General features: G+C 37.7%; 1 protein-coding gene and 1 non-coding gene across 2 annotated transcripts in view; one reads left to right on the forward strand and one right to left on the reverse strand.

The window, feature by feature from the left end:
- LOC147343800 (disintegrin and metalloproteinase domain-containing protein 18-like) overlaps positions 1–23,644 on the forward strand; it is a 151,176-nt gene that overhangs the window by 81,617 nt on the left and 45,915 nt on the right. Inside the window, exons 16-20 of the mRNA XM_086380426.1 lie at positions 2,961–3,144; positions 7,015–7,095; positions 13,561–13,675; positions 21,723–21,879; positions 23,381–23,471. Of these exons, the coding sequence (XP_086236552.1) occupies positions 2,961–3,144; positions 7,015–7,095; positions 13,561–13,675; positions 21,723–21,879; positions 23,381–23,471 (628 nt within the window). The remainder of the gene's footprint in view (positions 1–2,960; positions 3,145–7,014; positions 7,096–13,560; positions 13,676–21,722; positions 21,880–23,380; positions 23,472–23,644) is intronic.
- On the reverse strand, positions 5,560–5,664 carry LOC147343802 (U6 spliceosomal RNA). The gene has a single exon (XR_015156543.1). It is a non-coding gene; the product is annotated as a U6 spliceosomal RNA (small nuclear RNA).

The following is a 23,644-nucleotide window of genomic DNA, read 5'->3' on the forward strand; positions in this document are numbered from 1 at the left end:
TTGAACTTGAAGAAGGCTGAGTGCCAAAGAATTGATGCTTTTGAACTGTGGTGTTGGAGAAGACTCTTGAGAGTCCCTTGGCCCACAAGGAGATCCAATCAGTCCATTCTGAAGGAGATCAGCCCTGGGATTTCTTTGGAAGGAATGATGCTAAAGCTGAAACTCCAGTACTTTGGCCACCTCATGCAAAGAGCTGACTCATTGGAAAAGACTCTGATGCTGGGAGGGATTGGGGGCAGGAGGAGAAGGGGACAGCAGAGGATGAGATGGCTGGATGGCATCACCGACTCAATGGATGTGAGTTTGAGTGAACTCCAGGAGTTGGTGATGGACAGGGAGGCCTGGCATGCTGGGATTCATGCGGTTGCAAAGAGTCAGACATGACTGAGCAACTGAACTGAACTGATTGTATACTTAAACTTTTCCCCAAAGTTAAACCTTTTATTAACTGTTCTCACCACATCCACAAAATAATGATTATAGTACAAAGGGCAAGAGGAAACTTTGGGAAGTGATGGATATGTTTATGTCCTTGATGATGCTAATAATTTCACGGGCATGTCCTTATCTCCAAATTCATCAAGTTTCACACATAGGTACAGTTTTTTGGTGGTGACTATACCTTAAGGTGGCTTAAAGAATAGTAACAGAGCCAGATTTAAGAAGTAAGAGAGGACATAAAGACGATGTTGATTTAAAAAAAAAAAAAAAACAGAGAGTGGGAAGAACATGTTAAAAAAACTCAGATAAAGTCAAATGCTCCAGAAAGAAGTAGGACTTCCTTTAAATCCCAGGACAAAATCAGAAAAAAAAAAATTTGTAAAACTCTTAGGTAAACACCACACTCAGCATGGCTAAAAAGCAACTTGGTTCCTTTACGAAAACTACAAATGGCTGAAGACGGTGTTTAGTTCAATGGGACTAAGACAGTATCCTCCACCACCTGCCTCCACATGAGTCTGCTATGGATTAATTATGATGTGTAGAGAATGCAGAATTTCCCACGTGCCCCAACACTGGAAAACTAACATTAAAAGAGGAAGGCTGGAATCATGAAGTGAATGCTGATGAAGGGAGATCTCATGAAGAGAGCCTGATAATCTCTAAAAGATGGAATATAATCAGCCACACCTTATTAGAAAGCAATTGAGAGCAGACTGAGTTACACCACAGTGGATGCCCACAGAGGCAGGATCTGGTGGTAAGTCAGCCTCAATCTCTCTCTGATGACCAGAAGTATGCATGCCACCCTTTGTCTAAGATATGGAAGACGGAAAAGAAAAGGTGGAAGGAATTGTGAAAGTTAGCAAGCATGACTTACATGGACTTCATCTGAGATGATGGTAGTATATGAATTTTCCCAAAATAAAATCACTAGATGACACTGGAATTCAATAGCTCAATTCATCTGCTTTCATCAGATTCCAGGAATTCAAGCAGATTGCCAGTTCCAAGAATTCAACCATAAATGCAAATTTTGAGAGAATGGACTTTGGAAGAGGAGTTTGTATTTCAATAGCCAGACTAGAAAAAGATTTATCATGTAAAGTCGGTTTAAGATATTTTGAGATACATTCTATACGAAGAGAATAGAGCAACAATAAAAAGAGTTATTTCAATCTGAGAAACAAGAAAAATGAGACTGGAAGGAGAGAAACTTGGAAAAAGATTTGGAAATGGAATCCCACTCTCATTTCAATCTTCACGATGCGTGCATGCTCAGTCATGTCCGACTCTTGCAACCCCATGGATTGTAGCTCACCAGGCTCCTCTGTCCATGAAATTTTCCATACAAGAATACTGGAGTGAGTTGACATTCCTACTCCAGGGGATATTCCTAACCCAAGAACTGAACCCACATCTTGGCAGGCAGATTCTTTACCACTGTGCCACCTGAGAAGCCCTCACTTCTTGATACCATTAAACTAATCTCTGTTATTTTAAAAGGACCTCCCATGGAGAATTCCCCAGGAGTTCAATAGTTAGAACTCCATGCTTTCACTGCTGAGGGTACAGACTTAATTCCTGGTCAAGGGACCTAAGATCCTGCAAGCCACAAAGCCAAATAAATAAATCGTTAAAAACACACACACACACACACACACACAAGCCTCTCCATGGTCTTTTAGAACAAGGGGATGAGATTTTTGAATGAAAGACATTTGGAGAGATAACAGGGACATGCTCAACAAACACATATCAATAACTAAGAATTGTTTTTTCAATTGAGGATGAGAGTTGGTAGATTTGAGTGATTCCAAGAGCAAGAAGTGACATCAATTATTTTCCAGGGCATAAACTAGGAATATTGGAAGTCTCTTAGAGAAGCCAGTGCTCTACCCATTGATAGGTAAATAAACTATTTATGGGATAAACTTTGGTATGGCTTATGCCAAATATGGGGTCTAAAAGTTTCTGAATTCTCAGGAAAGGAATACAGAATGACTGGAAATATGAACATATTCAAAGAATCTTGGGATCAAAAGGAACAGTCTGTATATTAAATAGATTTACTGACTAAAGATCATGGCCATTACAATAAGCATAATTAGAAGGGTCTCAAAATATGCATAAAGTATAAATAAATGCAGTCAGTCACTCTCAACAAACGTTGAGTAACAAACCAGCAGCCTGGTCAAGCTTTATCAAAGTGGGAGCATGTGAGGAATTTTCTGAGTGTGATCCATGTAATGGGCTAGATAACAAAACTGAGTACTAAAATAGGCAATGAAGTCATGTCTGAACATCTGAGTTCATTGTGTAGTTTTCAATCCTGCTACTGCTGTGCCAGTTAATTGTATCACATTCAGATGTGCACAGCGACATTTGGCATTCTTCTGATTTTTTACTATTCGTTAAACAACATTTATGTTATCACTGATGTGATACAATACTTATTTAAAACTTAAGTTTCATTAAAGGACAGAATGATAAGACATTGTTTTGTTTCCCCTCTCCAGGGATGTTCTTTGTGGAAAATTAGCTTGTGTTTGGCCACAAAATAGTACTTATAGAAGTGATGTTCGATCTGCCGTTTATTCATATTCTCAAGGACTTCTGTGCGTAACTACTGCGTCATCAGTGAGATCAGGTGGAAGAGACTATACCTATGTGGCTGATGGCACCGTGTGTGGAGCACAGATGGTAACAAACCATGTTCACTTGCATGTACCTGTGTTAGATTATGGAATTATCAGTTACTATATTCCACGATGACTATCCCAATCATACAGAAAGGATTTGAACCTGGCGCTGCCATTTATTTCCCGTATGATATGGAAAAGATTATTAAACCAAGCCTCGGTAATCAAATAACATTGGATTAATCTGTCATCAGTCCTCAGGGACAAGATGCATTTTTAAGCACAGGAGTCTACTGACAGTTGATTCTGTTTAGATCTTTGAATTCTGATGGTTTTAAATCATAAAATTCTAATTTTGTGTTTTTAATTTTTCCTGCTTCAGAAAAAACATAATTGAGCATTCATATTTTATCTGTATTGTCAAAATATAAGTGTGAGAAATTTGGAGGACCCAAACCAGAAGTCTGTACTGGCAGAGCACAGCTATAGCAATGTACGAGCTCATGTTGAGATGTACATGTAGTACTATTTATGTAGCTAAAAAACAAAGGGAGAAGAAAAATAGTTCAGAAGCTAAGGGAGTCAGTCTGAAATATGAATGCACACATTCCAGAAAATATAAGGCAGCAGTTGTAAATTAGTGTTTTATGTAAATGGCATTTAGTACTTATGTATTAAAAATAAAACAAAACCTTTTTTTAAAATTTTATTTTATTTTTAAACTTTACAATATTGTATTAGTTTTGCCAAATATCGAAATGAATCTGCCACAGGTATACATGTGTTCCCCATCCTGAACCCTCCTCCCTCCTCCCTCCCCATACCATCCCTCTGGGTCGTCCCAGTGCACCAGCCCCAAGCATCCAGTATCATGCATCGAACCTGGACTGGAGACTCGTTTCATACATAATATTATACATGTTTCAATGCCATTCTCCCAAATCTTCCCACCCTCTCCCTCTCCCACAGAGTCCATAAGACTGATCTATACATTAGTGTCTCTTTTGCTGTCTTGTACACAGGGTTATTGTTGCCATCTTTCTAAATTCCATATATATGCGTTAGTATACTGTATTGGTGTTTTTCTTTCTGGCTTACTTCACTCTGTATAATAGGCTCCAGTTTCATCCACCTCATTAGAACTGATTCAAATGTATTCTTGTTAATGGCTGAGTAATACTCCATTGTGTATATGTACCACAGCTTTCTTATCCATTCATCTGCTGATGGGCATCTAGGTTGCTTCCATGTCCTGGCTATTATAAACAGTGCTGTGATGAACATTGGGGTACCCGTGTCTCTTTCAATTCTGGTTTCCTCAGTGTGTATGCCCAGCAGTGGGATTGCTGGATCATAAGGCAGTTCTTAAAATGGTAAATCAAACAGCCGGTTTTTCTGTCTGCGTTGAGCAGTCCTATCCCCTTGGGAACTTGCTTCTTGTGGTCAGCACCTTCTAACATGGCTCCACTGCTCCCACTTCCTGATACTCACTCCCCATGTGATCCTCCTCGTCTGTGTGTGCACTGGATATACTGACTGCTTCTAAGAAAGAGAAGATGGTGAAAGTTATGGAGTGTCATTTATAAGATTCGTTTTAGAAAAGACAGTGACTTCTGTTTGGCATGCACTTTCTTTCTCTCACCTTCTCAGCTTGCTTGCTTTGCTAAAGCAATCTACATGGTGGAGAAACTCATACAGAAAAGCTTTTCATGATATCAATTTGTCAATTTTTCCTTTCATGGAACATGTGTTTTGTGTCAAGTCTAATAAGCCTAGTTATAACCCTGGGTCATGAAGATAGTCTCACAGACTTTTTTATTTCTAAAAATATGTAATATTGTGTTTAACATTTAAGTTTGTTCTACATTTGGTTTATTTTCAGTTAATTTACTTTAACCTGAGGTTTAGGTTGAGGTTCATTTTTTTGGACTTTTGTCAAAAAAATGAATTGAGGGTATTTTCGTGAGTCTGTTTTTGGATTGTCTAGATTGTTATATTAATCTGCAGGTCTATATATCTACCAATATCATGTTCTTTTGATTACTTTAGCAATTTCAGTTCAGTTCAATTCAGTTCAGTCGCTCAGTTATGTCCAACTCTTTGTGACCCCATGAATCGCAGCACACCAGGCCTCCCTGTTCATCACCAACTCCCGGAGTTCACCCAAACTCATGTCCATCGAGTCAGTGATGCCATCCAGCCATCTCATCCTCGATCGTCCCCTTCTCCTCCTGCCCCCAATCCCTCCCAGCATCAGAGTCTTTTCCAATGAGTCAACTCTTCGCATGAGGTAGCCAAAGTACTGGAGTTTCAGCTTTAGCATCATTCCTTCCAAAGAACTCCCAGGGCTGATCTCCTTTAGAATGGACTGGTTGGATCTCCTTGCAGTCCAAGGGACTCTCAAGAGTCTTCTCTAACACCACAGTTCAAAAGCATCAATTCTTCAGCACTCAGCTTTCTTCACAGTCCAACTCTCACATCCATACATGACCACAGGAAAAACCATAGCCTTGACTATGGGGCCATGTTAATCTTCTCTGTGTCATTCCAGTTTTAGTATATGTGCTGCTGAAGTGAACACTACAGTAAGTTTTGAAATCAAGAAGTGTGAGTCCTCCAATTCTGTTCTTTGTAAAGACCATTTCAGCTATATAGACTCTCTTGTGATTCCATGTGCATTTTATGATGGGTTTTTCTATTTATGAAAAAAATATCTGTCTTGAAATTTTGACAGATTGCATTGAATTTATAGATGTTTTGGATAGTATTGATATATTAATAATATTATGTCTTCCAGCCCATATACACAGGATAAATTTTATTTTTCTGTTTTAATTTTTTTTTTAATATTTCTTTCAGTTTTCAGTGTATGCTTCTTGGTTAATTTTAATTGTCTAATAATAGTGGATGCTATTCTTCTTGAATGGTATTCTTAATTTCCTTTTTAGAATGTCCATTGTTTAGAAATGTCTTTAGTTTTATATGTTAGTATTTTATACTGCCAATTTACTGAATTGTTGATTAGTTCTAACAAACTTTTGTGTATGTGGAGTCTTTAGAGTTGACATACAAGATTATATCACCTGCAAAGAGATAATTTTGCTTGTTTATTTATAATGTGTGTGCTTTTCATATTTTCTTGCCTGATTGCTCTGGCTAGCACTTCCAATATTATATCCAAGAGAAAGAGTAAAAATGTACTGGTATACACAACATCATTTATTTATTGGCTATATGTTAATTTTCAGGAAATAATTGCAAAATGCTAAATTTCATTCTTCTTTTCAATGACTTCATCATGTGTTATGCTGATGTATTTTAAAAAGTCAAGAGAAATAAGTTAAGAGCTTAGCTTAAATAATAGAGAAAAGTAAATGAGGGGGAAAAAAAAAATGACTAATTTAACCCTTGATTAACCACTTCAACATAACTAGGGTTTTGCAATGCATATTAGGTTAAAATATTTCTCTTGATGGATTATTATAATTAGTATTATAACAAGGATTTATGATAATGTACCATCCAAAATAATAATTTATATTTTACACTAAAACTAAAATAATAAATTGTTTTCCAGTTTTTGAGCAGACAAATCATTAATATTAATCTAACCAATTATTCATAGCAGAACATTAACTCCCATAATGGTGATTCTCATTTCAGTTCCCAATTGTAAGTATCAAAACCAAAATCATGTGGCATCACTACATAAACTGTGTTAAGGCGAACACTCTCAGATTTTTTTTTTTAACTCTTACTATTGTTTGGATTTTTGTATTGGATTGACGGAATCTTTGTTCCAAAATCAGAGTGATGCATAATATAAAGTCTCAGTAAGTATGTCTTTTGTTCTTTTGTATACACATGATATAGTTAATTCCTTGTGTCAGATTTGTAAATAACTATGAAATATTTGCTTGTTTTGTTTTAGTATTGTATAAATAAAACCTGCAAAGAAGTTCCTTTAATGGGATATAATTGTAATGCCACTATAAAATGCAGAGGAAATGGGGTAAGCTACTTTTGTTTTTGTAATTCTAAATTTTATGTTATTTTTTGAGTAATTCAACGTAAAAAATCTATCCTGTTTGGGAGAAATGAAAATCTAAGTTGCTCTTTTATCCAGGCTTGCCTAGGAATAGCTAACTAATATAAAGAAAATCAGCTGATTACCAATCGATCAAAACACTATTTAGTGAACTGTACTATATGTGTACTGAATTTATTGTAAGCATTCAAAACTTATGAATTGGTAACACATTTAAATTAAAACAAATAATTTTCTCATGCAAATAAATGCATATTTTGCTTATATTGTGGGCATATTTCTTCTTCCTCATACTCTTCATAATTAAAATTTAAAGCTATATAGTATTTTACAGAAGATATTCTTAAAGACATGATAGAGAATTTCTGAAGTTTTTATGAAGAGGCTTCTACTAGAAAGTATCTTTATGCAAAAAACATTTTTTTCTCAACTGTTTATCCATTTTAATCTGGCAATACAGATTTGTAGTTACTTTTGCATTTAATATTTACTTCTTAAAAATGTATAATTTGGGACCCTTGTTTCACTGCTTTCCAAAAAGATAATCAGTGTATAATTCGGTCAACATTATAGAAATGAAATTAAATTTATCAGTATTCAGTTTTGTAATATTCAGTGTTACAATTTACTTGGTTGCTTTTAGAAGATATAGAATGCTACTGCTTTGTCTTGAATTTTCTATGAAACTTTTCTGTAAACAAAAAGGATAGCTACATTTTCGTGTTTTGTCTTTTACTTTCATTGTTGTTCATTTTAATTGTTAGCATTGTTGGTCTGATCTTTTGCTCTTCTTTGTTCAATTCTCTGCTTTAAGCCTTCAGCCTCAATATTTTTTGTAAAATCTCAAACCAAACTTATAGTTTGCAGTTTATTGATACATTTTTAGCTGTAATTAACATACAATATCATATTAGTTTCAAATGTCAGTTCAGTTCAGTCACTCAGTTGTGTCCAACTCTTTGTGACCCCATGGACTGCAGCACACCAGACTTCCCTGTCTATCACCAACTCCTGGAGTTTACTCAAACTCATGTCCATTGAGTTGGTGATGCCATCCAACCATTGTATCGTCTGTCGTCCCCTTCTCCTCCTGCCTTCAATCTTTCCCAGCATCAGGGTCTTTTCAAATGAGTCAGTTCTTCACATCAGGTGTCCAGAGTATTAGAGTTTCAGCTTCAGCATCAGTCCTTCCAATGCATATTCTGGACTGATTTCCTTTAGAATGGACTGGTTGAATCTCCTTGCAGTCCAAGGGACTCTCAAGAGTCTTCTCCAACACCACAGTTTAAAAGCATCAATTCTTCTGCAATCAGTTTTCTTTTTAGTCCAACTCTTACATCCATATATGACTACTGGAAAAACCATAGCTTTGACTAGGTGGACCTTTGTCATAATTTGATACTTTATACATTATGAAATTAACATTCCAGTAAGACTAGGTTTATGTACATTCTATTTTATAGTAAAAAGTTTTATTTAAAAAATCCAAAATATAGCTACTTTGATGTTCCTAAGAGATTTGGTCTATTATGTTAATTTTTTTTTCTAAAATTTATATTATAGGGAATTTATCTATTTAGATTTTATATTCTAGATAAATGTTGTTTCTGACATGACATTGCTTATCTGTTTTAATCGGAGAGATAGGGTGCTGGAATACCACTTTAAAGTAGAGAGAAATATATCTTGTGCAGTATGCATTTAAAGTTCTAGCATATCAACAATGCAAAAATGTCTTTCCACATTAAAAAAAAATCATTGGCACAAAATTATTAAGTTTTAGTTCTGCTCTCCCAAAACTTTGTAAGCTCAGTTGGACTGTTCTATTTCCTTCAGTCCTGTCAAAGAGAAATGTGATGGTAGTTTAATTCCATTTTATTTGTGCTGAATGCTATGAGATTACTTTTCTTCATTTTCTGACATTAGAAGTATTACTGACAAGTGACTAAGGTATACGTTTTCATTTCGTTTTTTTCTGCTAAGAACTCCTTGGGTTAGAAAGATCCTCTGGAGAAGGAAATGGCAACCCACTCCAGTATTCTTACATAGGAAATCGCATGGACAGGGGAGCCTGGTGGGCTACAGTCATGGGGTTACAAAAAGTCAAACACGATTTACCAACTAAACACCTAACACTAGAAAGTCAAATTACATATCTAGTCTGAAATAGCAAGTCATTCTTCACTTAATAAAATTTAATAATATTTATTTGCTTATTGCTTCTGCTCTAGCTAACCATCTTTTTTCTTTCACTACATTAGTAAAAATGTAATGATGGTAACCTCTGCTGTTTATGTTAAATCAGGATAGGGGAAAATTTGGGGATTAGATTTGAAATATGAAATAAATGATATTTTAGTCTTAATTTCAAAATTTTACATTAAAATATTTATCACCAGAGCGTTGTGTGTGTATGTGTGTGCTCAGCTGTGTCCAACTCTGCAACTCCATGGACCATAGCTTGCAAGCCTCCTTTGTCTATGGAATTTTTTCAAGCCAGAATTCTGGAGTGGGTTGCCATTTCCTAATCCAAGGGATCTTCCCAAACCAAGGTTGAACCCACATCTCTTGTGTCTGCTGCATTGGCAGGCAGATTCTTTACCACTAAGGCCACCTGGGAAGTCGGGCTACACTAAATACCAAAAAAAAAAAGAGAGAGAGAGAGAGAGATTGATGTGTAAATTAGAAGAACACCTTTGGATTACAGTATTATAAATAAAACTCATTTTATTGAAATCAATTTTGATATGTAGGGAAAATAAATTTAAAATTTCAATAATCTTTCAGTTCAGTTCAGTCGCTCAGTCATGTCCAACTCTTTGTGACCCCATGAATCACAGCATGCCAGGCCTTCCTGTTCATCACCAACTCCCAGAGTTCACTCAAACTCATGTCCATCGAGTCGGTGATGCCATCCAGCCATCTTATCCTCTGTCATCCCCTTCTCCTCCTGCCCCCAATCCCTCCCAACATCAGGGTCTTTTCCAATGAGTCAACTCTTCGCATCAGGTGGCCAAAGTATTGGAGTTTCAGCTTTAGCATCATTCCTTCCAAAGAACACCCAGGGCTGATCTCCTTTAGAATGGACTGGTTGGATCTCCTTGCAGTTTAAGGGACTCTCAAGAGTCTTCTACAACACCACAGTTCGAAAGCATCAATGCTTCAGTGCTCAGCTTTCTTCACAGTCCAACTCTCACATCGATACATGACCACTGGAAAAACCATAGCCTTGACTAGATGGACCTTTGTTGGCAAAGTAATATTTCTGCTTTTGATTATGCTATCTAGGTTGGTCATAACTTTCCTTCCAGGGAGTAAGCGTCTTTTAATTTCATGGCTGCAATCACCATCTATAGTGATTTTGGAGCCCAAAAAAATTAAGTCTGACACTGTTTCCACTGTTTCCCCATCTATCTGCCATGAAGTGATGGAACCAGATGCCATGATCTTAGTTTTCTGAATGTTGAGCTTTAAGCCAACTTTTTCACTCTCCTCTTTCACTTTCATCAAGAGGCTTTCAGCCATATGGGTGGTGTCATCTGCATATCTGAGGTTACTGATATTTCTCCCAGCAATCTTGATTCCAGCTTGTGCTTCCTCCAGCCCAGCATTATCTATAAACCCCCCAAATTTGTCATTATCAGCATACATGGACAAAACACAATGTCTCCAATATAATGATAGGAAATAACCATAAATGTCTATTTCTTAAAATGTGCTAGCCCTATATTTATACCTTTAGGTATGGGAATAAATTCATAATTTTTCATTAGTGATGTTTGTTTGGCAAAAACCTGGGAATGAGTGTTTATATGTTTGTGGATGTGGGTATGTGTGTTTATCTGTGAATATATGTAAAACAGAAAGCGCTTAGCAGTGGAGAGGGACTTAATTAGTGGATGAAGGCCCTCTTTTGTGTGTTAGTTGTTCAGTCATTTCCGACTCTTTGCGGCCCCATGGAGTATCGTTGCCAGGCTCCTCTGTCCATGGAATTCTCCAGGCAGGAATATTAGAGTGGGTAGCCATTCCCTTCTCCAGAGGATCTTCCTGAACCAGGGATCAAACCTGGATCTCCTGCATTACAGGCAGATTCTTTACTGTCAAGCCCAAGGGAAGCACTATGTATCAATATATAGTCTTTAATAAACTTAGAAGACAAGCATTTTGCCTTCTTGCATTTCTTTTTCTTGGAGATGGTTTTGGTCAAAACCTCCTGTACAATGTTACAAACCTCGGTCCATAGTTGTGCAGCCATTCTGTCTACCAGATCTAGTCCCTTGAAACTATTCATCCCTTCCCCTGTAAAATCATAAGGGATTTGATTTAGGTCATTCCTGAATGGCCTAAAAGGAGAAAAGGAAAGATATATCCAAGTGAATGCAGAGTTCTAGAGAACAGCAAGGAGAGAAAGCCTTTTTAGGTGGAAAATGTAAAGAAATAGAAGAAAACAATAGAATGAGGAAGACTAGAGCTCTCTTCAAGAAAATTAGTGATACCAAGGGAACATTTCATGCAAGGATGAGCACAGTAAAGGACAGAAATGGCAAGGACCTGATAGAAGCAGAAGAGATTAAGAAGAGGTAGCAAGAATACACAGAAGAACTGTAGAAGAAAGTCTTAATGTCCCGGATAACCATGATGGTGTGGTCACTCATCTAGAGCCAGACATCCTGGAGTATGAAGTCAAGTGAGCCTTAGGAAGCATACCTATGAACAAAGCTAATGGAGGTGATGGAATTCCAGCTGAGCTATTTCAAATCCTAAAAGATGATACTGTTAAAGTGCTGCATTCAATATGCCAGCAAATTTGGGAAACTCAGTAGTGGCCACAGGACTGGAAAAGGTGAGTTTTCATTTCAGTCCCAAAGAAAGGTAATGCCAAAGAATGTTCAAATTACCATAAAATTGCACTCACTTCACATGCTAACAAGATTATGATCAAAATCCTTCAAGCTCGTCTTCAGAAGTACATGAACCGAGAACTTCCAGATGTACGAGTTGGATTTAGAAAAGGCAGAGGAACCAGAAGTAAAATTGCCAACATCCATTGGATCGTAGAAAAAGCAAGGAAATTCCAGAAAAAAACAAAAAACGAACAAACAAAAACATCTACTTCTGCTTCACTGACTATCTTAAACACTTTTTCTGTGTGGATCACAACAAACTGGAATATTCTTAAAGAGATAAGAATACCAGACCACCTTATCTGCCTCCTGAGAACCTGTATGCAGGTCAAGAAAGGCCAGTCAGAACTGGACATGAAGCAAAAGATTGGTTCCAAATTGGGAAAGGAGTATGTCAAAGATGTATATTGTCATCCTGCTTATTTAACTTATATGCAGAGCATATCCTGCAAAATGACGGACAGGATGACTCACAAGCTGGAATCAAGACTGCTGGGAGAACTATCAACAACCTCAGGTATGCAAATGATAGCACTTTAATGGCAGAAAGTAAAGAGGAACTGAAGAGACTCTTGATAAGGATGGAAGAGGAGAGTGAAAAAGCTGGCTTAAAACTCAGCATTCAAAAAATGAAGATCATGACATCTGGTCCCATCTGCTGCTAAGTCGCTTCAGTTGTGTCCAACTCTGTGCGACCCCACAGACGGCAGCCCACCAGGCTTCCCCGTCCCTGGGATTCTCCAGGCAAGAATACTGGAGTGGGTTGCCATTTCCTTCTCCAATCTGGTCCCATCACTTCATGGCAAATCAGTGGGGGAAAAGTAGAAACAGTGGCAGATTTCATTTTCTTGGACTGCACAATCACTGAGAATAGTGACTGCAACCACAAAATTAAAAGATGCTTCTTGGGAAAAAAATATGACACATCTAGATAGCATATTAAAAATCAGAGACATCACTTTGCCTACAAAAGTCCATATAGTCAAAGCTCTGGTTTTTCCAGTAGTCATGTATGGATGTGAGAGTTGACCATAAAGAAGGCTGAATCCCAAAGAATTGATGCCTTTGAACTGTGGTGCTGGAGAAGACTTTTGAGAGTCCCTTGGACAGCAAGGAGATCAAGCCAGTCAATCCTAAAGGAAATAAACTATGAACATTCATTGAAAGGACTGATGCTAAAGCTGAAGTTCCAATACTTTGGCCACCTGATGGGAAGAGCAGACTCATTGGAGAAGACCCTGATGCTGGGATATATTGAGGGCAAGAGGAGAAGGGAGCAACAGGATGAGATGGTTGGATGGCATCACTGATTCAATGGACCTGAGTTTGAGCAAACTCAGGGAGATAATGAAGGACAGAGAAGCCTGTTGTGCTACAGTTCATGGGTGGTAAAGAGTTGGAAACAACTTAGCAACTGAACAACAACGAACTTAGAAGATCAGGGATTTTATTCTTTTGAAAGTAAGTATATATGACATACAGAGACTATCATGATTCATAGTAATTACACATTTTTCTGTTTCAGATATGTAATAATTTAGGCAATTGTCATTGCATTCCTGACTATACACCTCCAGATTGTGAATTACACATTGGTTCACCAGGAGGAAGTATTGATGATGGATATGATCATAAATCTTGTGAGTAGAAATTAAACTTTTAAATTCTAGAATGTTTTAAAAATAAAGCATCAAAATAGGATGCTTTATGAAATAAATACACTATTAACTAAAATCTTTCATGATCTCCCAAGTGACTAAAAGAATTACTTTGAATAGTGGCTTTCATTAAATTAATGTTAAATAACATTTGCAATGTGCTTTCCACAGAGACACCCAGTTTTAATCAACTCAGTTACTAAAATACAATATAGTACTCAAGTTTCAATAAACATCATGTGTGCGCAGTCGCCTCAATCATGTCTGTCTCTTTGTGAGCCTATGAACTGTGGCTCAGCAGGCTCCACTGTTCATGGGATTTTCCAAGCAAGAATAGTGGAGTGGATTGCCAGTTCCTCCTCCAGGGGGTCTTCCCAACCCAGGGATCGAACCCAACCCTGCATTGGCAGGCAGGTTCTTTACCACTAATGCCACCTGGGAAACCCTAATAAACATCATAGCATGAATTAAAAAATAAATATGGATGGGTGAACATCATGCAAATTATTTGCATTCCATGTTATTAAAAGCTTTACAGGTTATTAAAAAGCACGTCTAGGATAAGGTGTTTATTTTGAATGAAATTTATGTAAAAAATGTATGACAAAATATAAGTATACGTATTTACTAGGAAATAATAGTAAATCACATTTTGAGTGATGAAGTACAAGTTTATACTTTCTCTAGTTTCCATGAATGAAGGCAAGTTGCTATTCATTGATTCAACATCTATGATAAAAACTCTCAATAGGGCTTCCTTTGTGGGAAGAATCCACCTGCCAATGCAGAGGACATGGGCTCAATCCCTGGTCCGGAAGGATTCCACATGCCACAGGACAGCTAAGTCCACCCACTGCAGCTATTGAATTGATATGCCCTAGAGCCTGAGCTCCACAACAAGAGAAGCCAGCTCAGTGAGAAACCCGCACACTGCAACCAAGAGGAGCCACTGCTCATCACAAACTAGGGAAAGCCTGCACTCAGCAATGAAGACCCACCACAGCCAAAAATAAAACAGATAAATAAATCTTAAAAAAATAAAACTGTCAGCAGTGTGGGTATAGAGTGACTATACTTCATCAAGGTAGAGTCCACATATGGCAAACCCAAAACTAACATCATTCAGTTCAGTTCAGTTCAGTTGCTCAGTCTTGTCCGACTCTTTGCGAACCCATGAATTGCAGCACGCCAGGCCTCCCTGTCCATCACCAACTCCCGGAGTTCACTCAGACTCATGTCCATCGAGTCAGTGATGCCATCCAGCCATCTCATCCTCCGTCGTCCCCTTCTCTTCCTGCCCCCAATCCCTCCCAGCATCAGAGTCTTTTCCAATGAGTCAACTCTTTGCATGAGGTGGCCAAAGTACTGGAGTTTCAGCTTTAGCATCATTCCTTCCAAAGAACTCCCAGGGCTGATCGCCTTCAGAATGGACTGGTTGGATCTCCTTGCAGTCCAAGGGACTCTCAAGAGTCTTCTCTAACACCATAGTTCAAAAGCATCAACTCTTCAGCACTCAGCTTTCTTCACATCATACACAATAGTTAAAAGCTGAAAGCTTTTCCTCTAAGATCAGAAATAAGACAAGGATGCCTATGCCCACTACTTTTATCCAGCACAAAATTGAAAGTCCTAGTCACAGCAATTAAACAAAAATAAATAAATAAAATAAATCCTAGATTTTAGTTGTATTTGATGAGTGTTTTCTTTTTTTAAAAATTAACTTATTTATTTTTATTGGAGGATAATAGCTTTATGATATTGTGTTGGTTTCTACCTATATCAACATTTTAGTTTGCTTTTTAATTAATTTATTTATTTTTAATTGGAGGAGAGCATTTTATTCTTATTGGACTACATGGCCCAAATTGTTTCATATGCATCCATTTGTAAAATTTTTCTTGTATTTGTGTCATTTCAGTGGAACAGCTGGACACCCATAAGCAAAAGAATTATCCTACTCACAGACCTCACAACTTTCAAATATTAACTCAAAATGGATAATAGTCCTAAAGTCTAAAAGTATAGCTAAGGACAAGTTCAGGCAATGGTAGTGACTGGAGACAGTGATATGCATATACTTGGCTGTGGGGCCCAAGTGCAGGTGTCCAGGTGGTGGCAGATGTCAGTTGAAGATGTGTTTGTAGTGATCAGGGCTGGGGTAGGTGGCAATGGCTGGAGCCAAGTATTGGCTCACTGGCTGTTCCGATGGCCCTGAATGTCAGTGTGCTTTCCTATTGCTTCACACTCTACTTCTGCGAATGCATACTACAAGGGAAATCAGTGATGAGGTGTGGAAATTGAGTTCTGGGGCATGCCAGTGCACAATCGGACAGGCTAGCTCCAGGTAGGCACAATGATGCCCACCACTGTCAGAAGTCCGATTGTGACCTGGATCTAACAGCTAGTGTATGCTCTCCTATAGCTGTTCTCTTCCTCCCCTGGGTGTGTGCACTGTCTTGGAGGTCAGGTCTTGCTGGGGGTGTGCAGGTTCAGAGCTGAAGGCAGGGGCTGGTTACAAGTACGCATGGTGGTGCGGGCCCGTCAGAGAGGCAGAACCTGATCTGGATCTGACAAACAGCTGCAGGGGCCATGGGTGTTGATATGCTCTTCTGTGGCTGGACGCTCACCCCAGAACATGCAGTGGAAGCCAGAGACGAGTCAGGCTGGGAACATACAAGTGCATGACTGCAGGGGCTATTCACAGGTGGACACGGTAACATTGACCAGTGATGGAAGGCAGGACCTGACTCTGTCCACAAACAGCAGTGTGTGGCCGGGAAGGAAGGCAGGGGAAAGGAAAGGCTAGCTGGCCATACATTCACCTGTGGCTATAGGTTGTTGTTTTACCAGTCAGTTGCTGAGTCGTGTCCCACTATTTGTGACCCCATGGACTGTGGCCCACCAAACTTCTCTGTCTGTGAGATTTCCTGGGCAAGAATACTGGAATGGGTTGCCATTTCCTTCTTCAGGGGTTCTTCCCCACCCAGGGATAGAACCTGTGTCTCCTTCATTAGCAGGCAGATTCTTTACACTGAGGCACCAGGGAAGCCTCTGCAGATTACTTCCACTTATATCAGAGGGTTTGGTCAGTATATCCTTCCCCCCAAAGCATATGGATTAAAAAGAAAATCAGTGTTTCTGTACAGTAATATGATCCTATATGAAAAAATCCTAATGAGTCACCAAAACCTAAAGAGTAAGGTGGAAGAAAATGAGATCAATATACAAAAAACAATTGTATATCTACAAACTAAAAAGAGACAATCCAACAATGACATTAAGGAAGCAATTTTATTCATGACAGCATAAAAAACAAAATACTTAGAAATAAATTCAGTGGAAAAGTACATGATTTGTACACTGAAAACTTCAAACCATTGCTGAGATAAATTAAAGAAAATTTAAGTAACTGAAGAGACATTTATGTTCAGAGTTTGGAAAACACTTGTTACAAGGTCAGTTCTCCCCGGATTTATCTATACACTCAGGAAAATCCCGTTGCAAGTCATCCATCAGGTTCATTTGCAGAAATTGACAAGCTGATTATAAACTTTATACAGAATTTCAAAGGGACTAGTGTTGTCAAAATAACTTTGAGACAGAGTGATGTTAGATAAAATACATCACCCAATTACAGAACTTTCTATAAAGTTACAATAATCAATGCAGTGTAACATTGATTTTAACATAGACATGTAGATCAATGGAACAGAATAAATCACTGGAAGTAGAGCCACAGATGCATGGAAAACTAATTTTCCATAAAGTGCAAAGCAAATCAGTGAATAATGGATAACTTTTTCAGCAAAAAGTGCTGGAACAATTATATACTCACATGCAGAAAAAAAGAATTCTGTACATCACGTGTAAAAATTCACTCAAAGTGGATCACACACCAAAATGTGAAGCCTAAACGTATAAAACTTCCAGAAGAGAAAATATGAGAAAACCTAAGTGCCTTTGGATTAAATGATTATTTTTTTTAACATGTGATACCAAAAGCACATTCTAAGGAGGAAAGGTGAAAATTTGGATATCATCACAATGAAAAGCTTTTGCTCTTCAAAACTCTTGAAGAGTTTTGTATATAACTAGAGTTAGGTATATAACTAACAAAGTATTTATATTCTGAATATATACAAATTTTATATTCACAATATAATCTTTGACAATTAATAATGGAAAACAAACAGCCCAATAAAGATGGGAAAAATATGGATACTTTATCAAAGAAGATATATAGATGATAGATAAGCACATGTAAAGATGCCCAATGTCATTGTTCATCAAAGAAATGTACACTAAAATCACAATTACACAATTACTGTTACATTCTTTTAAAATTTATTTAAATTTTAAAGACTAACTACATGAAGTTTTGCCAAAATGGGAGGATAGTGTCTCATACACTATTGTTGAAATGTAAAATTGTACAGTTTCAGCTTCTTCTTAAAAGAATCTTATTTATTTATTATTTATCTTTGACTGTGCTGGGTCTTCATCGCTGCACGGGGTTTTTCTAGTCAGAGTGAGCAGGGGCTACTCAATAGTTGTGGCGTGAGGGCTTCTCACTGCAGTGACTTCTCGCTGCAGAGCACAGGCTCTAGGGCCTGAGGGCCTCAGTAGTTGCGGCTCCCCAGCTCTAGAGCACATGGGCTTAGTTGTTCCTTGGCATATGGGATCTTCCTGGATCAGGGCTGGAACCCGTGTCTCCTGCACTGGCAGGTGAATTTATCACTGAGGCTCCAGGGAAGCCCTTGGCTTCTTTCACCTATCATGTAATGCAGTCACTTTACTGCTTAACCAAGAGAATAGAATGCCTTCACCCCTACAAAACTTTGTACACAAACGTTCATAACAGCTTTACATGTAATAGATACGATTTGAAAACAACCCAAAGACAAATCAACAGGTGATGGATCAACAACGTGTGGTATATTCAAAAAACAGCATACTATTGAACAATAAAAAGGAATGAGCCACTGTTAAAAATACCAATGTGGATGGATGTCAACATTTCTGCTGTGTGAAAAAAGCAAGATTAAAATGAATACAGACTGTGTGACTTTATTTATATTAAATTGTAGAACACCTAAACTAATAGAGAATGCTGATTTGGTTGCTTGTGTTGGGAGTGGCAGCAAAGCAGCATTATATGGGCAAGAAGAAACTTGTGGGTGATGGATGTATTCACTCCAGTTGAGCCTTGGACTACATGGATTTGAACTTCTCTGTGCATTAACAGGGATGTCTCGCATGCTGCAGTCCATGAGGTTGCAAAGACTCAGACACAACTTGGCGACTGAACAACAAGTGCATCCACTTGTACACAGATTTTATTTCAATAAATACCACAGTAGTGTAGCATCAGAAGTAGACTAAATCCATGGGTGAGCAGCTGCAGATATGGTGGAACCTGTACTGCAGAGAGACCTCAGATATGGAGGACCAACGCTAAAGTTCAACATGAGTGTTTAGACTGCTTGGAGTGGATCCCCCAACCCTGCAACGTTCAGGAGTCAACTGTCTTTTGACTGATGTGGTGGTTTTATAGATATAAACATATATATATATATATATACAACATATAATATACATCTCAAATAGATTCATGTATTTTCATCTAAAATAACAGTAAATCTGTTAAAAAATCACAAAATTTAAATGACATCAAATACAAGAGTCACACTATTTTGTTGTCAAATCTCAGACATTAAACTTATTTTCCCTACCAATACTGATAAGAATTTTACATTAATTGAAGAAAATCCATAACAACCAAAACAGAAAATAATCTTTTAAGTGCATGCCTCATTTGCTCTATCTTATCCATTGTACAGTTATAGTGTTCACATTTCATCATATACGAAGAATCAGTTCAGTTCAGTTCAGTTGCTGAGTAGGGTCCGACTCTTTGCGACCCTATGAATTGCAGCACACCAGGCCTCCCTGTCCATCACCAACTCCTGGAGTTTACTCAAAATCATGTCCATTGAGTCGGTGATGCCATCCAACCATCTCATACTCTCGTCCACTTCTCCTCCTGCCTTCAATCTTTCCCAACATCCCGATCTTTTCAAATGAGTCAGTTCTTCACAAGAATAACTATATAATAAAAGAAGGAAAATACAAGCTATACCAAGACTCTCATTCATTGCTAGTGTGAATGTAATTCCTACAACCACTTAGGAAAACCACTGGAAAAGTTACAAATGTTTGGTTTGCTGCTGCTAAGTCATTTCAGTCATGTCCGACTCTGTGCGACCCCATAGACAGCAGCCCACCAGGCTCCCCCATCCCTGGGATTCTCCAAGCAAGAACACTGGAGTGGGTTGCCATTTCCTTCTCCGTTATAATCTGTCAAAAATGATCCATGGATTAGTGATTTTCCATGGATGGTGGCTGAAAGAAAGTAGATTAGAGGTAGTGAGATGCTGGTAATATTACTTTTCTTGGATTTGGTGCTGGTTACATAGATGTGTTCAATTTAGAAAATTCTCTGAGCTATAAAATGATGACGTGAATGCATGTCTGTTAGTATTGTTACATTTCTGTAAAAAATCTACTAACTAAATAGTAATGGAGAAAAGCAATATCTTTTTTTTTTTGTTTTGGTTTTTTAAAATATAAATTTATTTATTTTAATTGGAAAACAGAATTATGATTAGAAAATTTCCTGGTGTGTACTTTTGAGACTCTAGCAGAGTATGTCTTGAGATCTGGATTATTTTTCTAATTATTTGCCAATATATTTATTTATTGTGTACTTTTGCTGCTGCTGCTGCTAAGTCACTTCAGTCGCGTCCAACTCTGTGCAACCCCATAGACGGCAGCCCACCAGGCTCCGCCGTCCCTGGGATCCTCCAGGCAAGAACACTGGAGTGGGTTGCCATTTCCTTCTCCAATGCATGAAAGTGAAAAGTGAAAGTGAAGTCGCTCAGTCGTGTCCGACCCTCAGCGACCCCATGGACTGCAGCCTTCCAGGCTCCTCTGTCCATTGGATTTTCCAGGCAAGAGTACTGGAGTGGGGTGTCATTGCCTTCTCCGTGTGTACTTTTGGGAATTGTGTAATATTTGAATTTTTTAAGACAGCAAAAGGGCATACTATATTGTTGACTGTCAACAAGAGGGAAAAAATACACACCACACACACATTACATATAGGTAGATACAGACACAAGTATGGGTATAGAAATGGATTTTATTCACATGTATAAAATATAAATACTGGATGGAGAAACATAGTCATTTAAAAATGGTTTCCTTTGAGGAGCAAAACTATGTGACTTGGCAAGGTAGTGGATGGGGGCTTTTCACAGCATATTGCTAAATTTTTAACTTAACCCCTACTAATATGCCACCTTTAAAATAAATAAATAAGATGAGTGTAGTAAACAGACTTCAAACTGCAAATACAGTATCATAATATTTTTAAAATATGCATAAAAGATGATTAGTAAGCCTCCAATACTTTGGTCACCTGATGCGAAGAACTGACTAATTGGGAAAAAACCCTGATGCTGGGAAAGATAGAAGGCGGGAGGAGAAGCGGACAACAGAGGATGAGATGGTTGGATGGCATCACTGACTCGATGGATATGAGTTTGAGCAAGCTCCATGAGTTGTTGATGGACAGGGAGGCCTGGTATGCTGCAGTCCATGGGGTCGCAAAGAGTGGACACAACTGAGTGAATGAACTGACTGAACTGAGTAAGCCTATGAAAAATATTCAATTGTTTTGGGTATGAGCTTAAATGCCCTTTTATTTTCTCATATATGACAGTTTACAAGGTCTTAAACTTTCAATTATGTATATGATTTTACATGTATGCATATGATTGCTGTCCAACTCTTTGCAACCCCATGGACTTAAGCCCGCCAGGTTCCTCTGTCCATGGAATTTTCCACGCAAGAATACTGCAGTGAGTTGCCATTCCCTCCTCCAGGATGCATATGATTAAAGTGAGATAAATAGAAATTTATTCAAACATTCAGTGAATATCCACTTATTTCTGTGTTTCACTTCCAGATACAACGTTTACTAAAAAAGGCTACAATACACATCAGAACTGGCTTATTTTAAGTTTCTACATTTTTCTGCCCTTTTTCATAATTTTCACCATTATGATCATGAAGCGAAATGAAATGAGAAAATCATGCAACAAAGAGAGTGTGGAACATGAGGGGTAAGTAAGATTTTGCAAATAATTTAGTATCTCAAATTGTGCTAGTCATTAACCAGTGTCATAAATTCATAATTATATAATATTTGTTATATTTATTATGAAATGTGTGCTATTTTAAAATGTAAACAAATGTCCTTTTATCCATTCTGTTTTCCCAATAGTTCATTATTAGCATATTAAGACAAATCAAAATTTTGACTGCTCTAGAACTGTTTTCCTGATGAATATTCCACAGTGTAGTAGGGACTTAATATGAGAAAACTATATTTGGTATACCATTTTAAGTTCCTAAGTAGATCTAAATTAAGTAGCAGTGTTTGTTTCCTTCAGAGAAATCCTTTTTATCCAATTTAGAATTTATATTAAAAATGTCATTAATAAATCCTTGAACCTCAAAATATTTTTATCTCTTTAGTAGTCTCAAATGTTGTTAAAAAAATCTCTGCAGAATTCCTCTGAAATTAGGCACTGTTTCTTATAAACCTGTGCATGATATTCTTACTTTTTTCCATCTTCCTTTCTGATGACCTAACTCTTTAACTCATTGAAGGCAAGAAACCTTTATATTAATCCCAATATGTGACAGCATGAATGAGGATTTTAGCCTCAAAGTGACATTTTCTTTGAAAACTAATATTGTGTGTTGTGCTTAGTCGCTCAGTCCTGTCTGACTCTTTGTGACCCTGTGGGCTGTAGTCTGCCAGGCTCCTCTGTCCATAGGATTCTCCAGGCAAGAATACTGGAGTCGGTTGCCATGCCCTCCTCCAGGGGACCTTCCTGACCCAGGGATTGTACCCAGATCCCCCACATTGCAGGCAGATTCTTTACCATCTGAGCCACCAGGGAAACCCATTTTATGAAGACATACTCAATTATACACACATCACATGTATATCATTTAGGGAAATGTTGGATCATATTCACTGAAAGAGAAAGTGACTCAATCGGCCATCATGAGACTTTACAGAGGAAAAGAAAAAAAGAGAATTCAAAGAAAGCCTTGACAGGTAATGTTGAGGGAACCTGTGTAATGTACATGCTGAATACAGCTCCATATCTAAAAATTCATGCTGTCCCATCCTTAATGACTGTTCCTTTACAAACTCTCCCACCAGACCTGGGATGTGTACCATTAAGCCTTCCATCTTTGTTTATTCTATAAGTATATACTGGAGCTTTTGAATACATAATTTTTACCAGATGGGAAAAATTGTTTTATCTTATAGCCATATATTTATTTCCATCATGCATTAGGCTAGGGCTGTGGGTTTAGGTAATAAGTTCACAGAGCTGGAACATCATTCTCATCACATCACATCAAAGACAAATGCTATGAACTGATAATATCAATCTTGATAACTTGGAGGAAGTAGTGTTTGTCAGGTATTTCCTGAGAACATGAAAACACCTGTTAGATTATTTTTCTCTTTTTATACTTAAATCTATAAAAAAAAAAAAAAAGGCAGCTAAATGTGCCCCGTATGTTTTTGGTTTTGAGTAGTTCTCCACTTTCAGGCTCTATAAAGGGTGTTTCAGAATTATCTTGTATATTCCTTGTCACAGCCCTAGAAGCAGCCTTTTCTACAAGGATTGTTGGTTTCTTTTATTGGAAAACAATATTATAGACCTAGATGCTAGGTTTGCTCCTTGCTATTTGGGTTTCATTGCTTCTAGAACCTCACAACAGACAGATATATGAGTCTGATATATGTGTACAACACATGTATACACACAATTGTCCTTAGATATCCTGCAGATAAGTCCT

The sequence above is a fragment of the Bos grunniens genome, chromosome 27 (genome assembly GCF_055505025.1).
Source record: "Bos grunniens cultivar Pamir isolate PY7600 chromosome 27, Bosgru_T2T1.0, whole genome shotgun sequence".
Classification (NCBI taxonomy): domain Eukaryota; kingdom Metazoa; phylum Chordata; class Mammalia; order Artiodactyla; family Bovidae; genus Bos; species Bos grunniens.